Source organism: Elephas maximus, chromosome 6 (assembly GCF_024166365.1).
Source record: "Elephas maximus indicus isolate mEleMax1 chromosome 6, mEleMax1 primary haplotype, whole genome shotgun sequence".
In the NCBI taxonomy this organism is placed as follows: domain Eukaryota; kingdom Metazoa; phylum Chordata; class Mammalia; order Proboscidea; family Elephantidae; genus Elephas; species Elephas maximus.
In genome coordinates this window covers 56,764,163-56,790,028 of record NC_064824.1, presented here as the reverse complement: position 1 = coordinate 56,790,028, position 25,866 = coordinate 56,764,163, and the positions used below count along the sequence as shown (strand labels likewise).

General features: G+C 33.9%; 1 protein-coding gene across 17 annotated transcripts in view; it reads left to right on the top strand.

The window, feature by feature from the left end:
- The window catches only part of BAZ2B (bromodomain adjacent to zinc finger domain 2B), a 468,630-nt gene that overhangs the window by 371,773 nt on the left and 70,991 nt on the right, over positions 1–25,866 (top strand). For 13 of the 17 annotated variants that reach the window (XM_049888762.1, XM_049888761.1, XM_049888760.1 and 10 more), the window contains 8 exons: positions 2,175–2,769; positions 5,117–5,413; positions 6,440–6,500; positions 7,287–7,395; positions 7,646–7,747; positions 19,234–19,444; positions 23,948–24,040; positions 24,145–24,206. In XM_049888762.1, coding sequence (XP_049744719.1) covers positions 2,175–2,769; positions 5,117–5,413; positions 6,440–6,500; positions 7,287–7,395; positions 7,646–7,747; positions 19,234–19,444; positions 23,948–24,040; positions 24,145–24,206 — 1,530 coding nt within the window. The remainder of the gene's footprint in view (positions 1–2,174; positions 2,770–5,116; positions 5,414–6,439; positions 6,501–7,286; positions 7,396–7,645; positions 7,748–19,233; positions 19,445–23,947; positions 24,041–24,144; positions 24,207–25,866) is intronic. The other 4 variants (XM_049888767.1, XM_049888774.1, XM_049888773.1 and 1 more) reach the window with 2 other exon arrangements.

The window sequence follows — 25,866 nt, the reverse complement described above, 5'->3', positions numbered from 1 at the left end:
AAAATAAAATGTAGGAATCTTTGGTTGTTCTTGAAAACTTTTAGGTTTTAATATATGAGTATTAATAGAAACAATTACAGAAAATTAAAACATGAAACTAAAGGGAAAGTTTTTGTTTTCATGGTCCTTTGTTTTAGAAGAAAAAATTTATTCCCTATAAAAAAAGGTACAAAATCATTAGGTGACATTTATCGTAGTCTGACGTATTATACTGATTTCTTCTTCTGAAAATTTAAATCTTATGTAAAAACATTTTACTTAAGAAATACTTATTTTATGTAATAAATACTATGAAAATACTATGAAATTCATTTTAAAGGTAAACAAAATGATTTAGTATAATTTCCAGATTTTATTCACCAAATAAAATTAATAATTTAATTTTCTAAACTAATATAGATGTTAAATAAGAGACAGAAGTTTATATAAGAATTACTTATTATCTGCCAGTACTGTTGCTTTAAAATACTTAATAAGTCATTTTGTATGCAATTTTATCTTTATCTATACTTATAAAATCACCACAAATCTTTGCTGACTTGAGTGTTAGGAGCCTGGATCTGATACTGATAACATTACTGATTTTTTAATTTTGCAGCAGTCATTTTCACTCACAATTTATCTTAGGAAATTCAATTCCTCTTCTATTAAAATATTTCAATAGTTTTATTTTACTTTATTTTTTATAGTTTATTTTAATTACACTAACTTAATGAAATTTATATACTTTTATTGTTTTCAAGGGGATTTCAATAACTAAGTTATTTTTTGTTTCTTATTTACAGAGGTAAGTTTTATGGCTTAATGGCATTTACAAATAAATTTTTTCCCAAGAAAGCATGTTATTGTACTCTTTCCCATGTTAATGTGCTAAAGGCACTCTAATGAAGAGCCCACAGAATGCTGAGCCACCATTCCCACCAGTTTAGTATCCTAAATCTTTGCCTCAAGAAGTTCTTCTTGCCCTAAAAATCAATCATTCGTTCAGCAATCTACAATTTTTTTTGAGTACATGCCAAATTCAAGGCTCTAAGCTAGGTTTTGGGAAGACACTAAAGATGAATAACATACAGGGCTCCTACTCTTATGAAACATAGCAAAGATGTAGACTTAACTCTTTAGAGGTTTAAAGCAGAGAAGAATTTATTACCTATGTTGTTGTTAGGTGCCATCAAGTTGATTTTGACTCATAGTTGCCCCTTGTGACAGACTAGAATGGCTCCATAAGGTTTTCTTGGCATAATCTTTATGGAAGCAGATCTCCAGGTCTTTCTTCTGTGGAACCTCTTGGTGGGTTCGACCTGCTACCCTTTTGGCTAGCAGTCAAGCGCTTAACCATTGCACCATCAGGTCTTCTTATGTTACGTATATTACTATATATACTACGTGTACTACTATAAGCAGGTAGAATATAAGAACATAAAGGAGTTCAAAATGGAGAGGCAAAGTGTGCTTCTCACTCCCGCTAGGACAAACATGGAGGACCTCTTGGGTTGGGTCTTGAAGAATGAACAGGATTTCATCAGCTTAAAATTTTTAAGAGGGGAACATTTCATGTAGAGAAAATGGTTATAGCAAAATGTGAAGGTAGTGAAAGTATGACATTCACAAGGCATGGCAAATTTTCTGGCTTGACTGGAAAGTTATATTATTGCCTAATTTTAAAGTAATTTGAATATCAAAATAAAGTGTTTGGACTTAATGAGGGGAGAGGTACTAAAGTCTTTTGACCAAGGAGCTAATATAATAAAATGAGATGGAACTGGCATTGGTTTGTAGTGTATATTGGGAGTTGGGTGGGAAGGAGTGATAGTATGCCTTTAATTTGAGCAATATTTAATGAAAAAATCCAGAAGACATGGTAATATATGGCTGACTTGGAAAAGAGAACATTAAGAGATGTTTTTAGGTTCCATATTTGAATTATTGGGAGAATGGGAGCAACAGTCAAAAAACATATATATTTCAAGGAAGAAAAATGAATTCAATTTTAAATATATTAGGTCTAGCCAAGGTTCACCAACCAACTAGTCATTGCTGCCACTCCTTTACAGCACTTGTATTTAATGATTTCGATTTGTATATGACCAGCTGTTTTCAGATACTGAAGGTAAATAAAAGCAATCTTTGCTGTTATTGTACATTATTGTTTTGTTTAACTTCTGTTTCAACAGGAACAATGTAAACAGACATTCCCAGCACAGTTAAAGAAACAGGAGTCATCTAAGAGCCTGAAGAAGGTTATTGCAGCTTTGTCAAATCCAAAAGCAACCTCTAGTTCACCAGCACATCCAAAACAAACATTAGAAAATAACCACCCTAATCCATTCTTGACAAATGCACTTTTAGGTAATCACCAACCAAATGGAGTTATTCAAAGCGTCATTCAAGAAGCTCCTCTAGCACTTACTACCAAAACTAAAATACAGAGTAGGATTAATGAAAACATTGCTTCTGTAAGTAGCACCCCTTTTTCCTCACCTGTAAATTTGAGTACAAGTGGGAGAAGAACCCCTGGCAATCAAACACCTGTAATGCCCTCTGCCTCTCCTATACTGCATAGTCAAGGGAAGGAAAAAGCAGTTAGCAATAATGCAAACACACTACAAACACAGCATCACCCTCATCCTGCAAAATCCTTAGTGGAACAGTTCAGAGGAACAGATTCAGACATTCCCAGTAGTAAAGATTCTGAAGATTCAAATGAGGATGAAGAGGAAGAAGATGAGGAAGATGATGAAGATGATGAATCTGATGACAGCCAATCAGGTTATTTTCTATTTTAAAAGTTGAGGTATTTCTCTAAATGCTGTGTGAACCAAAACATTTTAAGGAGCGTCTTAATTCACAGACTTATAGTCATTGCCATTCACTGTGTTTCACACAGCTATGTACATTTCTGTAATGATCTGATAAAGTACAGGAGGGAGTAATTTAAATTGGAAATCCTAAGTTAAATTATCAGCTTTGTTATTCATTTGACATTAAGCAAGTAATAAACTTTGAAGTGAATATAAATGATATATGAATGAGGAGATGATTTCATCAACTTGGTTAATTTTTATTTCATTCAGGACCACTCATTTGTCCTTTTTAAAAAAAATTTCTTCTGCTACTTGTTAAAATGTAAATGTTAAATGTTAGAAATTTTGAACGAAGGTAAAATTATCATCATGATCATTCAGAAAGTACCTACAAACTTAAGTCCATATTAATGTCCGTCCATAAGAAAGAACTGATTATATAACATCTGGAGTACTCTGATTTTATTTTGATTCACTTTCTAGGTTATTTTTCCCCCTACCTTCTTCTTTCCTTTCTTTTTTCCTTTCCCTTTCTTTCTTGTTCCTCAGAAGATTAAAAGCAGAAAATACAAGATAGCTTAAATTTTAAATACATAGAAGAAATGCCTATTCTCAAAGTTTGTGAATTTGTTACTGGCCAGCCATAAGCCCTACTGTAAATTTTCTAGCAGCCAATATGAGTAGGAAAATATAGTCAGTTATGCAATCTAAAAGTGTCTATAAGGTAAAAACAAACTACTTGTTCAAGGGAAGAACAACTTTTCCTGGTGAGACTTTTTCCTGAGGTTCCCATAAATACAGCTTTTCATGATATATAATGAATATCACTATTGATAACTTTCATAAGCTATTTTTAATTATGAACACCAAAGTAAGCAGATAGCATCACATAAAACATAATTCCACGAAAGCTGTTGCTCTGGGAACCATTAGGATACAGTCCAAGTATCAGCCCTATGCTTATCATGCTTAATTCTGGAATAGACTGTACGTATCTGGAGGAATGGGTGCATTGTATATTCTTTAGTCAGACTTCCCTAGAATGTGTATGGTAGTATGTGGTGTGAATCTTAGCCCAGAAACTCAAATGTGCAAGAAAGATTTTATTTGTGTTAAATTCATTTTCATCTAACGTCTGCATCCCACCGTGAAGTCAGGATATTTTACGTTAGTTCTCCCTCTCAGGGACCCATTGTACTCTGGGCTGCTTATGGTGCCCAGAAAAGAGGGGAAGGGCCTCTAGTATCTAATCTATCACAATAGTAACCAGCATCCTCTTTGTCCAAGACTGCTATGACCCAAACTTTGGAAGTTGGGTAGCATCCTTGTTCTACCAGTGGGAAGCATGCTGCTGCTTCTTGCCCCTTTAGAATAAAAAAAAAAAAAGAAAAATACCCTTACATAATTTCTTCAATGTATATCTCTTCAGAAGGCATACATACTTCATTAAAATGCCTGCCCAGTGACCCTTATCCAGCCCTCTCCCCTCCCCCCAGGGAAGTAGAAAGCCTGAGTCTTGGCTTGAAATTGGGGGAGGGTTAGGGATGGGCGGACTACATAGATAGAACAAGCTTAAATTAGTAAATCGCAACATTATATGCCTTGCCGTCAAGTCAGTTCCAACTCACAGCGACCCTATAGGACAGAATAGAATTGCCATAGGGCTTCCAAGGAGCGGCTGGGGTAGATTCAAACTGCTGACTTTTTGGTTAGCACCTAGCTCTTAACCACTATACCACCAGGGCTTCACTACATTATCCTATCATAATTGTTTCTGTAAGCCTATTCTTTTTAAAGCCTAGGAAGCCTATGAAGTCTTGCACCTAAGTAGAAAAACTACGCCAAAAAAACCAAGAATCTCCCCAGAAAATTGTTTTCTTTTACTTCAAAGTCCAGATGAAAGGATAACGATGACACGGGAATTCTCTTCCTCATACTGGGCTTTATTGGAGCCTATTAAATTGAGTAATCAGTTCTATTCTTTCTATACGTTAGTTTCCCCCATTAAGTTAAAAGTGATTTTGAAGCCATTAAGCAGAACTCATTGTGTGAATAATGTCATGTGAGAAGAACTGTTATATGATTAAAGTATTGAGTAAAAGTGATACTTTCAATGAAGTATTTTGAGAATTTATAATTTATATACATTGTACTCAAATAGCTTATGACAGTAATTTTTACACTTACTCTTGGGGAAAGTTGCTCATTTGAGTTCTCAATCCTAGATGCTGGTTCCTGAACTATTCCATTTAGATACAAACTACAAACCATTGATGCTTATCTAGTTATACAATAATTCTTTTACTTCCCAGAATCAGATAGTAATTCAGAATCAGATACAGAAGGATCAGAAGAAGAAGATGATGATGATGATAAAGACCAAGATGAATCAGATAGTGATACTGAAGGAGAGAAAACTTCCATGAAACTGAATAAAACTGCTTCCTCTGTCAAAAGCCCTTCCATGAGTCTCTCAGCCCACTCAACACCTCGTAACCTCCACATAGCAAAAGCCCCAGGCTCTGCTCCTGCTGCCTTATGTTCTGAGTCCCAGTCACCTGCTTTTCTTGGCACACCTTCCTCCACACTTACTTCAAGTCCGCACTCTGGTACCTACAGTTTATTTTCATTATTATAAAGTAGTATTATGGCAAGAATTTTTGTTTATACAGTGTTCGAGATGATCTAATTGGAATCAAGTGTTATAGCTAGATTTTAGGTTGGCTAAGAAAGGTCAACATGTATTCTTATTCTCCGCACTTCCAATTTAAGAACCAGATTGATGACAGCTCTTACTTTTGAATACTTACCTGCTTTTGTGTTCAGTTTGTGCTCCTAAAATATAGAATTTTATTGACATTTGGGTTTTTATATAACACATGCCATGTCTTCTTTTTTCTATTCAACCTTTTATAAACTCCTAGAGATCTTCATTAAAAGTTTCTACATTTAACATTCCAAAACTGCTCTCTATTCTCATTCAATTGTTAACAAAAGAAAGATGTATAGTAAAATAATGTTATCGGTTTCCTACATGTCACTCTTCAGAATTTCTAGTTTTGCTTTCATTTGCTACAAACTAATATACTACTAATGTAAGATACAGTTATTTGTATTTGTGAAACTTGATCATTGTCTATGAGAAACTTTACATATAATTGAAATCCTACACTTGTAGTCTAGATTAATTAAAACACCTAGTAGTGTTTTTGACTGTGAATATATGTGGGCATATAAACAGAAAGAGAAAACCCACACTTTCAAAGAAAACAGCTATAAGCACACTTTCTGAAACCTGTGTCTACTATTTCCCCCCTACTTCTCTAGCCATTTTGTTAGTAATTATTTTTTTTTTATATTAAAGAGGGAGAAAAAAGCTATGTATATTTACTGTAGATTGTGTTTTCTTTAGAGAGAAAAGCTAGTTATTCTGACTTTCAGACAAAACAAAAATAAAAATACCTTGCATTATACATGTTCAGTTGAAAAAATCTAAAAATAATGTGCAAGTTATAGGAATACACTAGATAATCCAAGCCGCTAAAATATTATTTTAAAAAAGTTTCTAAACTATCCCAAAAATTGTCACCTGTAATAAATAACCTTTTATATTAACTGGTTGAATTTTCTTGAAGGCAATTCCAAAAGAAGAAGAGTAACAGATGAACGTGAACTACGTATTCCTTTGGAATATGGGTATGCAAAATAAGGTTTCTCTTTTTGCTTTCCCCCCATCTGTTTATGTATATTTGGTGTATACCGGATTTCTTTCTCTCTACTGTTAGTAAAAGAAGTGAATATACTGCATGGTATTTTTTAGTATGAAAGTACCAGAGCAAAAGGCAGAGAAGTTGATAAAAGGGAAAACTAAAATTAAAGCCACCTGCTGTGCAGAGGCGTGGCAGAACTGGGATGGGATCATGCAGCCAGGTGGAATTTGACTGAAAAAGAACCAAGGGCAAATTATTTGGCAAAAGGCAGGAATATAGTTAAGAGTGCTCGAAGTTTTTTTTTTTAAGATAGAATTAAAGGACAGTGAAAGCCACTGTGGGCAAAACTGAGGGTTTCAAGCAGAATTCGGTTAAAATGGTTTTATTGAAACTGATGAGTTTAGAACTGAATGTTTATGAGCCTCAAAGAGCAGTGAGCCAAGTTTACCCTTCTCACTTAAAGCTTTTCAGATTTAAAAAAAATTACTACAGAAAAGACACATGTTAACTGAATATTTCTGAGTACCCAAATACCAGTTATGATTTAAAAATTTAATGGTGTTTAATATTTTTACTTTAATCCTTTATTTTTAGTAAATTACTTAGCTAAATGTAAATAATTTTAGTAGTAGATGTTTGTGGATTGTATGAGATTATTTTTGTTTTCTTGTATATTTCTTGTTTTCTAAAGAGCACATGTACTTTAATTTTTTATTTTTAGAAGCTTTTTTAAAATTAAATATGTCATAATCCTCATTTCTGTTATCTGTAGCTGGCAGAGAGAGACAAGAATAAGAAACTTTGGAGGGCGCCTTCAAGGAGAAGTAGCATATTATGCTCCATGTGGAAAGAAACTTAGGCAGTACCCCGAAGTAATAAAGGTACATACTTTTCACCAAATAATGTACATTTGGTACCTATCAAGCATGCTTTTGAAAAAAAAAAAAAAAATGTGTACTCCTCAAATAAAAGTCTTGTCTGGGACTAATGTACTTAACCTAAATTGATCTCCTATAAATCTTTAGCCCCTTAATAGAATATACAAAACATTAGTGTCCTGAAGATAGCTATACATCAAAGCTGGGTTGTAATTATTAAAACCTGAAGTGGAAAAATATGTGATTTTTTCAGTATCTCAGCAGAAATGGAATAATGGATATCTCAAGGGACAATTTCAGCTTCAGTGCAAAAATAAGAGTGGGTGACTTCTATGAAGCCAGAGATGGACCGCAGGTATCCACTTTTTAAAAAGTACAGTCTTTAAGCCAAAAAGTAGTACCATAACTTCAATGAATTAAATTTCACTACACTCCGAAGCATTGCCTTTTGTTAGTTATTTGTAAAGCTATACATATAACTTTATGGTAAACACTCACTAAGGCCTCAATTTACTATGTTTTAGTAACAAGGAGCTTTGACATACTAGTTGTCTTTTTCATATTCAAGTAAACCTTTTTCCTGCTAATTAATTCTATCAATGATTATATAGTTTATCTGAATGTTCATGTGAAATACAGGAAATCATTAGTCCCCTAAAAGGTAAAAGAGAAAAATCATGTTTTTATAAGTGAATCCAAAAAAGGATAAATATGCCTTAGTTTTTTGAAAGGATCTTATCTATTTGATTATGCCATGACATATGATACATTATTCACAAGTTTGGTGAATTTTTTTTCTTCCTTAAAATGAGGTAAATGAAATTTCTGCTTTTTGCAGAAGTTGAGTTTTTTAATATAATTGTGTATTCCTGAACTTATCACCATAGCTCCCTTTGAACGGCATAAACCAAAACCAAACCTACTGCCGTCGAGTCGATTCCAACTCATAGCGACCCTATATCATGGGTTAAATACTCAGCCTCACCAGTCAGCACAAAGAATCCACCACGGAAACCTCATTTCCCATATGTTTCCTTTAATGTTTTCCCTCTGTTACTAACTTGTATTCAGCTTGTCTTTATGTGCCACCAAGTTGACTCCAACTCATACTCATACTACCAAACATGTTGTTGTCAAGTTGCTTATGACCCTATAGGACAAAGTAGAACTGCCCCATAGGGTTTCCAAGGCTGAAATCTTTACAGAAGCAGATTGCCCCCCATCTTTCTCCTGTGGAGTGGCAGCAATTTTGGACCTTTAGTTTAGCAGCGGAGTGTTTTAATCACTGTGCTAACACGACTCCTTTCTGACTCATATTGTCTATACTTATTATCCCCTCTAGCTTTATTGGCTCCATTGAAAGGAGTTCTAGTTAAGAAGTGAAAAGACCTAGATCTTGATAATCTATGAAATAATTTTGATTTTGAAAAACAAAAAGATAATACCTCCTTTAACCTCAATTTCTTTATCTATCAGATGAACACAATAATAATTACATTTCCAGTCTCATAGGATTATAGTAGAGTTAAAATGAGATTATATGCATAAAAATGTTTCAAAAAGGTTAAAAACGCTCAGCCAACTCCAGTTGTTGTTTTCTTTTTTGATTGAACCTTTCTTTTTCCCGTTTCACCCATTATAATGTTGAAAAAGAAATTTTTCCTGGCCCTTGGTATTTTCTATTGTGAACAGGCAGGCTTTCCATCCTATCTTACCCTCTCATTTTATAGGTATAGAAATGGAAAGGCCTTCCACATTCTGCAAGAGCTTTATTCTCAGAGCTCAGAAGATTGAGAGAGTTTCCCAAGGTCATACAGCCTGGTCATACGGCCTTAACAAGGCAGATGCATAGCTAGAAGCCAAGGTTTCTGGCACTGTTTTTCTGCTTACATCATAAACCCTTTTTTTCCATTGTTGTTCATGATTTTTTAAGGAACAAGTTATGTCCAAATTCACCTGTCTTTTTACTGGTAGTTGTAAAATACCAAAATGTATTTATCTGAGGTTTAACTTTTTTATGGAAATATATTCTAGGATTTTTCTTTTCTAAATTAAAAAAAAAAATTGTTTAATGAAACACAGTTGTTATTTTACATAGTCTGTGTGTACTGGATCAGCTTTTTAGTTCAAAATACAGTCACTAAAAGGTAATAATACTTCAAGTAAGAATTCTTATTTTTTAATCTTTTGGTTCATAGTCAGACCCTTACTTTCTTAATGATGAAAAGATATCTTTATTTTTATAAGTTCAATAAGCTTTTGTTTTGAGAGGAGAGCTAATTGCTGTTCTATACAGAAAGGATTTTTAGCTTTGTTTAAGTGATAATTACACTTAATCTATAAAGCCTCATTAGGCAGAGCAGAATGTTCTTTGACATCCACTCATTTTCTATTAAAGATAATCAGTTTTTTTCTAAATGCGTATTGTCTTGTTCGGAGATCAATTCCAATCAAAGAGATGTGATGAATTATTAAATCCAGAATGTGTTAAGCTGCCAGCATGCAGCTTATACTAGGGGAAAATACTAGCAATTTTGAGAGCACTTTTCTTCAGTTAAAAAATTAGTGAGTTGGATTCATTTCAGGATGCTTATAGGGGATAAATAGGTAAAGGTAAGTAATCTAAGGAAGTGTTTAATTAGAAATGCATATAGTTGTATAGCCATATACGTTTCTATATGAGTAATGTGTATAAGCATATAGTTAATTAGAAAGTAATTGTATAACAATTTTCTATGAAAATGAACAAAGATTATATATTTTTGTTACAGAGTTAACTGTGATGTGTAATTATTTTGATTGGCCTAAATTTTGCACAAAATGTAAAGTATAGTTTGGGACAAAGAGACTATTACTATGCAGTGGTGATCCTTGTGTGTTTACAGTATGCCTGCCTTTATACAAAGCCTGTGAATGAAATGATGGCTATAAAACAACAAAGCTATGCATATTAAAAGACTAGAAGAAAATGTGTAAAATTTCTAATAATGGATGTAATGGTTGGGGTACAAAGGATCATTTATTTTCTATTTTCTTGCATTTTTCACGTTTTCTGAAATTTGTTTGTAGTACTTATATAATGTAGAAAACAATTTCCCATCCTTTGAAAGAGCCCTGGTGATGCAGTGGTTAAATCAATCGACTGCTAACTGAAGTGTGGACAGTTCAAAACCAGCAGCAACTTCGTGGGAGAAAGATGTGGCAGTCTGCTTGCTTAAAGATTTACAGCTTTGGAAACTGTGGGGTCGCTATGAGTCGGGATCGACTCATTGGCAGTGGGTTTGGTTTATCCTTTAAAAGCAAGTACTTTCACCCCATGTAATCCAGTAAAGCTAAACATTTAGAGTTTTTCGGATGCATGAAGATTGTACCAAATGATTTTAAATGTTACAGCTACAGTTTTCCAGGCTTATATATATCTACGTTTAGTGATTGATAGCAAGCGAGATTCATCAGTACTCATAATCACTCCCCTAATAAAATATTTGGCTTGGAAATTATATTTTCTCCACCATATTTTTCTTTTTTTCTTAAAACTTACCAAAAAAGTGACAATATTGGTGCTGTAAATTCTGATTTAATTTAAGGCATTTCAAAAACTGCAACAGTGGTATTTGAAAGCTGTATGTTTTAAAGATGAAATTTTTATTAAAGTTGATATTTCTGAGCTTGACATAGAGATTATACATATATTTATTAAGAACAAACATTTGTTGAAAACATTGACTAAATTTGTACAGTATAATCAGGTGAGAGATGTGAGAGTTTATTGAAATTTAAGTAAATTTATTATTAGCTGAAAGAAAATATTGTAATTATTATCTTTAAAACAAGAAGTAAAGAAAAGCCCTTAAGTCAAGTATATGGACAGTGTTGACAAAAGAAATGCAAAAAAGTTTTCAATATATTTATTATCTTTTTATTTACTTCAGTGCACAAATGTGGTGAAAGATCATTTGTAGAATCAGGTACTTGTCAGCATCTATCAGTAGTTAAATATCTAATACTTTCTACCAGCTTCCACGAAAGCCAGGATTTTAGAGGTAATAAAGTGCATGGAACAAAACCAACCATATACTCTTTATAGGCTCGTTCTATACTAGCTGACTACTTTTCTAATTAATTTCTTTTAACTATTTTAGGTAGCAAAGCCCCTTTGAAAAGGGTGTAAATAGATTTCTTACAGACTTCTGCTTCATCACACTGTAAAGAACTTGTTGAATCTAATATTCGTCATTATTTTCATTTTATTTTGTTTTTGATTGTCAGAATAATAGAAAGTGTGGTTGAACTAGAAAGATTTTGATAAATATGTTCTTCATTTGGTGCTATAGAATTGATTTTTGACTCATAGCATACCCATGTAACAGAGTAGAAAACTGCACCATAACCATACATAGGGTTTTTCTTGGCTGTAATGGGTTTTGGGATAATCTTTATGGAAGCAGATCACCAGATCTTTCTCCTATGGAGCTGGGTGGGTTCAAACTGCCAACCTTGCAGTTAGCAGCTGAGTACTTAACCATTGCTCCACCAGGGATCTTTTGATGAGTATAAAATAGGGTTAATTTTATTGACTTAAATATGATACATAGGGAAAAGGTATTCACATTTTTCTTAGGACTTAGATTAAACATATGATGAGCTACTTTGAAAAGCATTTTTTTTTTTTGGGGGGGAAATTTGTAGAGTATAGGACATTTAAGCATAAATATTACAATTAAGCTTATTTCTTTCAATCAGGAAGTCCATAAGCATTTAGATTATTGAATGTCTACTATATTCAGGTCAAAAAGCAAAAGGAAACTAAGAAAAGGAAAAAGTTAGAAGTGACTCAGAAAATGTTGCTTTTTTCTGATTTTTTTTTTCTTTAAAAAAAATTCTTTTAATGTCATAAGGCCATGAGAAAAGTAAAATGTTAACCATTGTTATTGAGATGCCCTTTTTCTTAGTCACTTAGTCAACAAATATTTGCGACAAATACTTAATGTGCAGGCATTTTATTTTTCAAATAAATTTCCTGTAAAGGCATCTTCCATAAAGAAAATTTTGAACACATTTCACTGCAGAAATGAAAATGAAAGCCTGACTTTGAGAAAAAACTAGCATTGGTAGGGTAACGGAAGAGTACAAAAGAAACAGAAGTTATGGTCACTGGCTTAGAAAAACTTATGGTCTGGGGAAGATTACTAGGTACAATGCTACCCAACTAAAATCAGGGTTTTGTTAATAAGGAATAAGGGGAAATTTGACAGTACAGCAGGCAACAGGCAGTCTCTGGCGTAATTGTAATGCCGGTAATTATTTCAAATGAGTGAAGAACAAAAGATTGAGAGACAACAACCAGAGTTCTAAGTCAACTCTGCTGTTAACTGTCAAACCTAATGCAACATAGCTGTCGACACATGTGGATACTGAGAACATGAAAGATCAGTACCAGGAACCTATAAATCTGGGAATTTATGTCGCTAATCTACCAGGTAGGATTTTTGGTGCCTAGGCAAGGCCTTTACTAGGACGCCAACTGTATGAATGAAAGTGTAGGGCTCAGGAAATACTGAAAGCTGTAATTCTTAGAGGCTAGCCTAATGTGAGTAACTGCAGAGCATAGTCAGCATTGTACCACACCTAATTTTTCTCAACTGCTTTTAACAGATGCCTCCTCCCACACCTCCCCAACCCCACCCCCCACCCTCCGGATAGCTGCGCTTACTCCTTCATATCTTTAAATATGCTATCCAATATATGATATTAAGAACTTACATGATTAGAGTGGCTTAAGAATCCCTAACACTGGAAAGTATGTCAACTTTTTACTACTTATTTCTGGCACCATAAAGTAACTAAAAACTGAAATAATACTAATCTGTGAAATAGGAATGAGGAGGTTGAACAAAGTTCTAATTTTTTTCATAATATTGATTTTAATGTTTTTCTTAAAATATGAAATATCAAATTCTGTCCAAAATGTTTGATGCCCTAAGCATCGTATGTTATTTTGGAAAAACGAGGCCTACTTATCTAGCTATTAATTCCCTCTCTGTAATATGAAATACATATATTAAGAGGTCTTTAAGATCACTTCCCTTTTACATATGACATTTTAAAAGTTTTATAAATGAATTATTAGGAAGTAAAAGATCCTGAAAACACTATTTCAAAGGGAAAGAATGTAAAATATCAACTTTGTTTCCAAAGTTAAGCTATAGATAAATTTACTGAAAATCATTTAGCCAGGAATCAACATGTTAAATGATCAATTCACAGAATGACTAATGGGGCCTAAAACTGTCAGATGGAATGCCTTAATCCAGATTTAAAACTATTTTACTGCCAGAGGTAAGGACTGGGGTAGATACAGGTCCTAATCCAGAAAAATATGAGTGAGGGAAAGTCCATCCATTCATGTATGTAACATTGAGCATTCAGGAAGTACTGGGCATCTCAGATGTTAACATGGGAAATCGATATTTAGTGACACGTGACTGCAAATCCATAGTGATATTGCTGCAGCAAAATCTTGGTGATACTAAAACTTAAAAAAAATAAATCCTCAGAAACTTGGCAAATAGATCAGTGAATTGACTTGTGGTAGACTGGTTTACTTCATTTACTTATATACTGCTTTTCCAAAAAAATAGGTCAGCTTACAAGCGTATACAATCAAACAAAATGGGAGCAACAAAATAAAAATGAAGACAAGCTAGGACATAAACATGAAGCAGGAGTGAGGCTCGAGAGCACATCCATTAAGACCTAAACATGTTGCTGGTAAACCACAAGTTAGACTAGCTTTTAGTGAAACTTGGGAAACCCAGTTAATTAAACGATTCGCTGTCTGTAAAATAAGACGAAAACAGGCCAATTGTTTATGAGATGTTCAGCTACACTTTAGAGTATCATTTATTAAGAATAATTTCTATTAAGAATAATAGAAATGCTGAAATAGAAAGGTCATATTAAAATTAAATTTTGTAATGTATTGCTCTGAAATTTCTGAATAAAGAAAACATTTTAAAATTAATTCATTTGAAATAGACGTTTTCTTTAAAGCTGTTTACTTCTTAAGTCATAAAAAATTAAGGGAATAAATTTACTTGCAGTTTCCTCAAGTATTCTTCCATTCTGTCTTTCAGCTTTGGGAAGAAAACCTCACTTCCATTTCCGTTTTCCATGTTACTTAGAGAATACTCCAAACCTTAACCACATTTCTAGTTTCCATTCAGGCTCCCCTCCTTCACATCTGGGTAATCTTCAATTCTAGTCAGTCTGTTTCCAAAAATGCCTTCCTTCCCAGCCCTGATTTCTGTGCCCTAATCCAGACCCTCATTAATTTCTTATGTGGATAATTGAGAATTTTCTATTCACATTCATTGCTACTCTAGGTGTGGTCCTTGGATCACCTGAGTTAGAATAGCTTGAGCCAAGGTCCTTGTTAAAGCCGTTCGTACTTTAGGGGAGAGGACTCTGTCTTGCTCATCTTTAGGTAAGGTTGCGCCTTGCTAAGAGTTAAGAGCCTCAACAAACTTTTAAGTCACAGAAACTTTTATGTTTATAATGCATACAGTCTTTCAGTATACTTTCAGTTATCTCATTTACTTATTTACCTTAATTCTTTTGTTAAATCTTATGAAATAAAACATAAACCTTTTTCTTTTTTTATTCTCTTCTCTATGGTATTTATAGAAATGAATTTGTTATTGGCTGAAAGGCTGAATTAGTAACCCTTGAAAGCAGAACTATATGGGTATAATAGACTTAATCTGTAACTATCTCCATCATGTTGATCCTCCATTTTATTTTTATCCATGTTTTAAAAATTCTTAAGAAAGATTATTTATAGGAAATGTTTAATATCTTAAGTCTTAGAAACTAAGAAAAAGAATAAATTAAGTTGCCTTTGATGTAAAAAAAATTTTTTTTTGATGTATATTTTTGATTGACAACACAGCAAGTAATGTATGAATCAAGTATGTAAATTGTATTTGCGAGAGTTTACTGACAACTATTTTATTTTCCAGAATCCTTTTAAAACCACAGTTCTTTTGGCTACTTAGTGAATTAAAGCTGTAAAAAAAAGCTTCAGATCTTCCTAACCATCCCTTTTCTTATTTTCTACAATCTAGGAGTCAGAAAACATTATATGTAACCCAATGTATGCAATTCCCTTAGAAAGTATTTTCTAAATGTCAAGGGCAAAATATAAATGATATGGTCACTATTTGTCTGGTAAGTTTTGGGCACCAATATGTTCTATTCCTTTTTTTGACACAGGTATATTTTCCTAGCAAAATAAAAACGTAACTATGTGAAAATTATATCTGGATAAAAAAAGTTCATAAATCTTGGCCAAAAATTGATTATGTTATTAATAAGATACTTTAAAAACTGAATTCAGATTCATTTACAAATTCTTTTTATTAGTCTCTTCTGCTGCAAGTATCAAAAATGTCACTTTTATATTTTTCAATTTATATGATTCATGCTGTCTTAGTGCCTAAAAGTATAATAGAAAAATGAAAACCTAAACTAATCAAAAGCTTCTGATGCTGGTGAATGTAAAAATGTTTTGATGGCTTCCCTCTTAGAGGTTTATGGCCTAAAAATGCAGGTGGTACAACTCTTGTTCCTTTGGACTTAATTTGAAATCTCATCAAAAAATTCTCATTTTCTTCAGAATTTCAAAATTACTTTTAACATGAGAATTACTTAACAAACTTAGTATAAAGGTATTATTTTTAACATATAGAAATGTGACTGGATGCACTAGTTATTTTACTGACACAGTCTTGATATAATCTTGGTTGTACTTTTATGACTGAATATTGTGATCAGTCACTTTTCAGGTATAAGAACATCTTTGTAATATCAATTAAGTATATGTAGTGGTTAGGAGCAGAGGTTTTAAAGTGAGACAGACCTAGGGTTGAATCATAGCTCTGTTCCTTACTGTCTGTGTGCCTGAGACAAATTATTTAACTTTACTGGGTCTGAATTTCCTCTGTTGTAATGTGGGACAATAAAACATACCATATGCGGTAGAGCTGTTGTGAAGATTAAAGTATATAGTTTATTCAGAGTGCCTGAAACAACACAGTGCTTGGAACATAGTGATAATGCTATTATCTGTTTTGATAGTGTGATTAGTATTTGTATTTTTATTTAGTACCCATTGACTGAAATATTCGTAGACTCCTTGCCCCAGGTTAGGAACCATGGCATGAAATATAACTCAAGAAATTTATATTGTTTTTGGTTGCATAATTACCTCTAACAGTCCAAACTAAATTCTTAGTTTGAGGTTTTTTTAGAGAACAGTATATTTAAATTTTTTTTTACCCTCTACACCAAAGGACTTAGCTGCTTAAAAATTAATAATAATGATAGAATAATTATTTTAAAAGAATGCCTCTCATATCTGAACTTATTACTTTGGACTATAAATAAGGGAATATAATATAATGTATTTATATTGATTAATGTATGCAGGATAGATGAAAACCAGACTCAGATTGTGTCTATCCACTGAGCAGGATTGTTTGTGTAATACACTAGCTTTATGTTTGTGTGTGTATGTGTGCCTCAATCAGGATGCTAGTAATGGGAGATCTCAAATATGTATGCAAGTAGGCAGAATACTATAACCTGTGGTGGTTCTGTGGTTGACCCGAGTTTGAGTCTCAGCTAATCCCCAAGTGTAGCAACCACCTGTCTAGTGGAGGCTGTGTCTTGCTGTGACGATGAACAGATTTCAGCGGAGATTCCAGACTAAGGTGGACTGAAAATTAGTCAATGAAAACTTTATGAATCACAATGGTCTGACCCTGTTGTGCATGGGATCATCGTGAGTTGAGGGCTGACTCAACAGCAGCTAACAACAACATAAAACTCATCACTAGCTTTGGTAATTATCATTATGGCCAATATTATTTTACACCTTCTTCTTCCCTACCTTAATTTTTTTGAAGCAAATCTTGTGCTCCTTATCATTTCATCTGTAAATGTTTCAGTTTGCATCACTAACAGATAAAACCAAGAAACCAAACCCTTTGCTTTTGGGTTGATTCTGACTCATAATGATCCTATAAGACAAAAGCAGAACTGCCCCATATGGTTTCCAAGGAGCAGCTGCTGGATTCAAACTGCTGACCTTCTGGTTAACAGCCATAGCATTTAACCACTACACCACCGGGGCTCCCTAATAGAGAAGCACTCTTGTCTTCTACAGAACCACAATACAATTACCACACTTTAAGCCAGGCAGCCAATTGCTATCAAGTTAATTCCAACTCATGGTGACCCTCCCCCACCCCCAGATGTGTGTCAGAGTAAAACTGTGCTCTCTAGGGTTTTTATTGGCTGATTTTGGGGAAGTAGATCACCAGGCCTTTCTTTCAAAGTGGCTCTGGGCGGACTCGAACCACCAATCTTTCAGTTTCATCTTGACTGTTTCCACCACTCAGGGACTTCTATCACATTTCAAAAAATAATACTTCCTTAATATCATCAAATATTATCGTTCAAAATTTCAGTTGTCTCTTAATTGTCATAATTTTCGTGTTTGTCTATTTGAATCAATATCCAAATAAGATACTCATATTGAGAATGTTTGATATAATCTTTTAAAACTCCTTTAACCTTCCCTCATTATTTTTTACTTCTTGAAATCTGTTTGATAATTAACAGTTAAAAACTACAGAATTAAAAAAAAAAATCTGGTTGGCATCTCCTGCCTGGAGGGGAGATGGGAGGGCAGAGGGGGTCAGAAGTTGGCCAGATGAACTAGAAAAGAGAGAGTGGAGGGAATGAACGTACTGTCTCATTAGGGGAAGAGCAATTAGGAGTATATAGCAAAATCGGCTCGACGGCAGTGGGTGGGTAGCAAAGTGCATATAAATTTTTGTATAAAAGACTGACTTGATTTGTAAACTTTCACTTAAAGCACAATAAAAATTAAAAAAAAAATCTGGTGAAGAAACTAGGTTATTTGTAGGGTTTTCCGCAAACTGGATTTTGCTAGGTACTTTAACATATACCCCTCATCCTATTTTACCTATAAAAATATGGTAGTTAAATCTAGATGCTTGGTCATGTTCAGGTCTGATTTGTTTTTGGGGGACAAGACTGCTTTATAGGTAATGGTATGAAGTTCCATCAGGGGACTAAGAATGTCTGATTTTTTTAATTTTTGGTGATATAATCAACCATTCAAGTTCAATGGTTAGATCCACTAATTCATTAAAACCAAAAATCCAAACCCGTTGCCCTTGAGTACATTCTGACTCATAGTGACCCTACAGGACAGAGTAGGACTGCCCCATAGTATTTCTAAGGAGCAGCTGGTAGATTTGAATTGCTGACTTTTTGGTTAGCAGTGAAGTGCTTCACCACTATGCCACCTGGGCTTCATTAATTCATTAGGTATTACAAACTGCTGATATTCTAACTCTTACATCCCTTCTTCATTTATTAGCTGGACTATTTCTATAAAGAGAAACTTCTACTCACCTACTATTTGGCTAGCCTAATGTTTTGTCTGATCTGATAACCCATGAGAACAATCCATGGGAGTGTCATCACACAACTAATATTTTCAAATATCTGCCAACTTTGTGGTCATTCTAGTTCAGAAATGGTGATTGAGATACAGATGTATATCTATATGCCCAAGGCTCTAAACAATTATAAATCTAAATTGAGTAAATAATATTCCTGAAGTTTATACCAGCTTTATAAATTTCAGTGTCTCTGAATTTTACCTTTTTTTTTTTTTTTTACTTACTGATCTCTCATGTTTATTTTGTTTGTAATATATTATTTCTATAAAATGTTAATTAAAAGGGAATGCAGTGGTGTCTTTTGAAAGAAGAGGATGTCATTCCCCGTATCAGGGCAATGGAAGGCCGTAGAGGAAGACCACCAAATCCAGATAGACAGCGAGTAAGAGAGGAATCCAGAATGAGACGTCGAAAGGGTCGACCTCCAAATGTTGGCAGTGCTGAATTTTTAGATAACACAGATACCAAATTGCTACGAAAACTGCAAGCTCAAGGTAAGAAACAATGTATGTGACACTGTAACAATCATGATTTTTACCCTATTATGTCGTTTGACTTATTAATGATTGACACTGCTTTTGATTTCTAAAAAATAGATATTTGTGTTAGAATAAAAATGAAAAAATAAGAATTCTCACTGGTAACTGGAGTCCTTTGACTAGGTAATCTCCTTTCAAGATCCACACTCATAAACACATCCTGCCCTAAGTGTTTAGAATTACAAAGGTGGTGTTAGGCTTGCACAGAAAGGGAATCAATCAGCACTTGGCACATGCCTCAAGGTTGTGCCAGCCTTCTGGAAATTCTCAGCTCCCCGTTCCTTGAGGTGGAACATAGGAATAAATCCAAAATACGTAGATCTGTGGAGTAAATTTTCAGCCAGGGAACTCCAATTACTGGTAAGTAACCCCAGTCTTTTAGTTTGGGTTCTTCTATGGTTTTAATATATATATTTTTTTAAATGCCCAACTAACAGATTTAATCGAAAGTATTTTAAAATCTCTAGAAAGTATCATTTATCATAATCAAAGTGTCTAATAACCTCAAATGTATTTATGATTCAAAATTATATATAAAAATTTCTCTTTAAGGTGATGAAAAAGTTTTGGAATCAAATAGTGGTAATGGTGGCACAACATTGCGTGATCAATGCCACTGGATTGTTCACTTGAAAAAGGTTTAAATAACAAATTTTATGTTGTGTATATTTTATTACAATAAAAAATTATACAGTATAATATTATATATCTCAAGATAAAAGTTCCCATGTTGGGTCTGACACCGCAAAAGCTGTTCTGCTATGCATTTTGAGTTAGTAATTACTAACGTGAAGCCTCTTAGGACTCTCTGAATATACATATCAATGTATGTGTAACTCTCTTTTATTTACAAGCATATATGTAAACATGTATCAATGTAAAATAAAGTTGTAATAATAAAAATTGACTTAGAAGACTAACAGGATTTTATTTCTTCCCATGGGTTTTTACTATCCCTATGAATAAAACCAAAAACCGGAGGAAATGCCTAAGAGATTATTTCTGTTTATTGTAAAACACCATCACAATATTGACTTCTCTGTTGTTGATTTATTTTTATTATGCAACAACTATCCACAACAAAATCTCATAGAACAGGATGCTTTAAAATAGAAGACACTGTCATTCTCACTCACCAGGGGAATCCTAAAGAGTTTTTGTTAATCTTTCCAGAAATGCATATGCACGTGTATGAACGCACACACACATTTCCTCACTACTCACTCATATATATGTGTATTCTTTGTGGTTTCTAAAATAAATGGACTTACACATTACATATTGTCTTGTGTGTTTAGAATTACAAAGGTGGGTGTTAAGCTTTTAAGGCTTGCACAGAAAGGGAATCAACTTGCTCCCCCCCCGCCCCGCTTAATTTATCTTGAGCATCTTTCTGTATCAGCGCTTATACACCAACCTCATTCTTTCTAATTGCTAAATATTAAGTGATGCCAAGTATGGCTCTATGCAAAAATAAACTTACTTCAAAAATTAATCTTTGAAAATTAAAGGAGACAAGTAATTTCTTAAACCATAAAAGATATTTTTCAAGTTAAAAAGTTAATTATAAGATAATGTCTTCAGTGACCATATACCATATAAATGAGAAGATACAGGTAGCTGTTTATTCCTCAGAGCCTGGGTGAGGTATCCTAGACTGCTAATTTGTTCTGTTTCCTTCATAGTGTCTCTAACTTTTTTTTTCCTTGTTTCACATCTCTGACTGCTCATAATATAAAATTTAAGCTATATAAATTTTTAACAATTAATCACAATTGTATATTCCTTGCTAAAGTGAGAAGATATGTGTTGAACTTTTTGATGTTTTTCTGTCCTAAGTGTTTAAAAATAAAACAATTATGTGTGTGGAGCTTGAAATTGATAAACACATAAATACACAACTATGTATATTATAAACCAAAATGAATCCCACTGCCGTCGAGTCGATTCCGACTCATAGTGGAATAGACATAGTAGAACCACCCCACAGAGTTTTCAAGGAGCGCCTGGTGAATTCGAACTACCAACTTTTTGGTTAGCAGCGATAGCTCTTAACCACTATGCCGCTAGGGTTTCCATGTATTTTATAGAATTTCTTTATTCAAAGCCAAATTTCTATGAGACATGATCCATTTAGGTTGGAGCAAAAGATCAAACTTATGCCATGTTTTCTAGTAAACATTTAAAAAAATCAATTAACACATCTTTACATCTTAAGGCAGAGCTAGACTTTTATAGCAGAGTTCATGAATGCTTTTAATTCTTAAATGTTTTAAAATCATTTATCTCATACTGTCATAGATAAGTATGGTGTTCTTCAGGCTTGTTGTTAGAGGTTGCTGACTCTGTAGAATAGTTGATAGATTTCTATTTCCCAGAATACCTAGTGAATGGGAGATCTTTTTTATGTGGCCTGGGAATTTTTGAAGAGGCGTATAACCTTGGTGCTAATGGTTAACGAGCTCAGCAGCTACCAAAAGATTGGAGATTTGAGTACAGCCAAAGGCACATTGGAAGAAAGACCTGGCAATTTACTTCCACAAAAGCAGCTATTTAAAACCCTATAGATCACATTTCTACTTGACCACACATGAGGTCGCCATGAGTCAGAATCAACTTGATGGCAATTGGTATAACCTTCTAAGATTGAAGATGAGTGGAAAATTAGAAATATACTTTAGTATCAGCTTCTGTTTTCTCTTTCATTAACACTTCCAGTTTTCTAGACAAAATTGGACTCTTTTACATCATCCCTCCTTTTTTTAAAGCTTTGATAAAAACTTGGCCAATAGTAACTGACTTCATCTCAGCTATTACAAGGATATAGGATTAAGATCTTAGCTAAAAATCCTTTTACAGAATTAAAATTTTGCTTAAAGTTTTTCAGAGGTAGTAAATTATAGACTGGGGTTCAGAAAGACTGCTCTGCTACTTAACCTCTATGATCATCAGTTATTTTGTGTGTAAACGGGGCACAATATTACCTGTCTCATAAGATTGTTGTGAAGATTAAACGAGATCGTGTAAATTTAATACAACAGTACCTGCATTCACTAAATGGTGGAAATTATTAGCAGAGCTCAGGGTATTCAGGTTATTATTGATTCATATAATACATAGGTTCCTTAAAACTCTTCAGTTGCTGTAAATGGTGTTTTTTTACAGTAATTTTGTAGTGATATTTTGACATATCACTTTTATAGTTAGAAGTACCCTGGCCAAGTTTGCCAGCAGAAGACAATGGTATTACATGTTTTTTTGTATCACCCACTGCCACAGTAAGGCTGGGTTAAAAAAAAAAAAAAAACCTTAGTGGCATACAACGCTAAGTGTTAATTGCTTGTGCAGATGGAATCAGCTGAAGGTGACTCGGCAGCTGTGCTGATATTGGCTGTGCTTGTTCAACTGGCTGCATGTGTCTCGACCTCCAACAGCCTAGCCAAACCTATCCTCATAGTAATGGGCAAGGCACAGGAGAAAAAGTACAGAATGCAAGCACTTTTTCCAGCCATTACTTAATCACAAAAAGCCCTGGTGGCACAGCAGTTAAGCTCTGGGCTGCTAATTGAAAGGTCGGCAGTTCAAACCCACCAGCAGCTCCATGGGAGAAAAGACCAGGTGATCTGCTTCCATAAAGATTACAGCCTGGGAAACCCTATGGAGCGACTCGATGGCACACAACAACAGTACTTGCATCATAAGCGCTAACATCCTGTTGGCCTGAGAACATCACATGGCTGAATTCAGAATCAAGGAATGGGAAAACATATTTCACCTCTTGATAGGAGGAGCTACAAAGTCGCATCACAAATGGCATGGATGTAGAGAGGAATGAGGAGTTGGGCCATTAATTATGTCAGTCTACCCCAGTTTTTTACATTTGTCTTTGAAAATTATGAGAACCAGGTTGTCTTTAAAACTCATTTGATATTTATTCCACATTCTTTTTACTGAGGTTTAGTCCCTCCCTTTCAAAAATGAAAATATTATTGGATTTAGGAACATAACCATTGTTAGCTGGTTGAAATACTAAGTTTGGGGGTCTTTGTTTAGTTTTGTTTTGGATTCTTTCTCTTTTTTCTACATTTTGCTATTTTTAAGACTGGAGCTAAATTGCTATTCTTACCTAGTAGCAGATGCTTTCTTCCTAACTGGGGATTACTCAAAATGTGAAAAAAGTTTACTTGAGTGAGCCTCTACGATGAAGATTAAGAGAACATCACTTTTGTGTAGTTCTGTATATGGAATCATACTTGATGAAATAGTTCGGCGATTTCTGGGAGAAATGAACGTGGCATTTTCTGTCACACCACTCTCTTACTTGTTATCTGTTAAGCTTAGGCAACTTTTTTAAATAGTATGTTCTTCATAATCATAGTGTTTCACACAGTTATTGTTTTTAGGTTAGGAATTATATAAAGTTGTTACTGATATTCTTTGTAATTCTGTGTTTTTCAGAAATAGCCAGGCAAGCAGCACAAATAAAACTTTTGCGAAAACTTCAAAAGCAGGAACAGGCTCGGGTTGCAAAAGAAGCTAAGAAACAGCAAGGTGGGTGACTTTTGAAAGAGCGCATAAACTTGCACAGTGAATATTGGGGAATTCATAAGAAGTTTCTCTTCTTCTGAGATCTCTGCTTTGGTTTTTCCTCATAGCAATAATGGCTGCTGAGGAGAAGCGAAAACAAAAAGAACAGATAAAGATTATGAAACAACAGGTATGTTTATGCATCAGAACTGATTTTTAAAGCACAGGCCTTATTCTGGGGATCTATTTGTATACGTGTATATGCATATTATTTTTACTTTGATGTCTTGAATAAACTATATTTCATGTTAATGTTATGTGTCTTACTGAGAAAATTGTCATCTTCCATTAGTTAAATTTTTTTTAAGTCTTCTACTTCTAAGTTTTTAAAGAAATTGATTACCAAATGGAAAATTTGTTTAAGCACTTCTAATGTCCCAGTAGGCTTTGAATGGAAGTTTACATCTTGAACAGCTTTCAGCCTTTTAAAATTGACACATCAGTAAGTGAAGGATGTTGCTTACATGTTCACATTTTAATAACAATTTTACTGTTCTAAGATATGTAAAAAATATTTTTTAAAATCTAAAGTTATATAAAGTTTGCCCTCATTGCTTCTGAATGCTTTTAGAGTGACTTAAAAATTACTGCTGCAAAAAAATAAAACAAAGGAAGAAAGCATTATTTTAGCATATCCAGGGTTCTATATCTTACATCTTATATCTAAAAAATCTCTCCCCTGTGTGGTTTCAAAATTTAATTTAGGTAAATGAAGTAATTTTTAAGTTTTTATAGGTAACACATTAAGAGACAAGGTATATAATTTCTTTTAAGAAGGGAACATGCGAACCCATCTGTACATACTCATATTACCATTAAGCAGAAAGAAATGGGAGAAAATTCTATTCTTAAAACTTTTAAACAGTAAATAGTTATTTCTGAGTATGACATGAAAATCCAGTTCTGTTCCTACACTGATAAATGATAGCTACTTAATAAATAGCTTGGGTTGAATTTGATGTGATTATCCCTGAATTTCTTCCTAGTATTGACTGAAGTAGTATGATTAGTAAGAATCAATTTTGAATTTGAATTCAGAATTTAGAGTTCCTATTTCCTAATGACTAGAGAGTCATCAAATCCTATCATACTTTTAGTTTTCTGATCCTGAAATGTTGAAGTGGCCACAACCTCAGTCTGCATAGTCTTTGGTGCCCATTAAAAAAGCACTGGACAGAGACTGAAGACCCCCTGCGACTATAGCCCCCAGATTTCAGAACTGAAGTCACTACAGAAGATCACCCTGCAGCCAAAGATTAGACAAGTCTATAAAACAAAAAACAATGCACGTGAGGAACGTGTTTCTTACTTAGTGCAATCATGTGTTCACGACCAAAAGGATAACACCAGCCCAAAAGCAATGATGAGAAGGTGGGAAGAGACAGGAATAACGGATGAAAGGAAATGGGGAACTGAGATGTGGAAGGGGAGAGTGTTGACACATCATGGGTATTGCAGCCAATGTCACAAAACAATTCGTGTATAAACTGTTGAATGAGAAACTAATTCGCCCTGAAAAGTTTCACCTAAATTATAAAAAAAAAAAAAAGCATTGGGATCCCCGAGTCTCAAAACAATAATGCAGATAAGCTGGTCATAGATATTTATCAAGATTCTTATCTAAAACTAGTCTCAGAATAACATCTGGTTCACTCATCAAGGCCACCAAAGTGAGTCAAAGCACAGAATAAACCTACTCACACAGTCTGTTTCATAATGCCGTATTTAACATCGGCATTAGATCTAGAGTAAAATAGTAATGTGCTTCTCATCCTCTGGATTATTTTTCA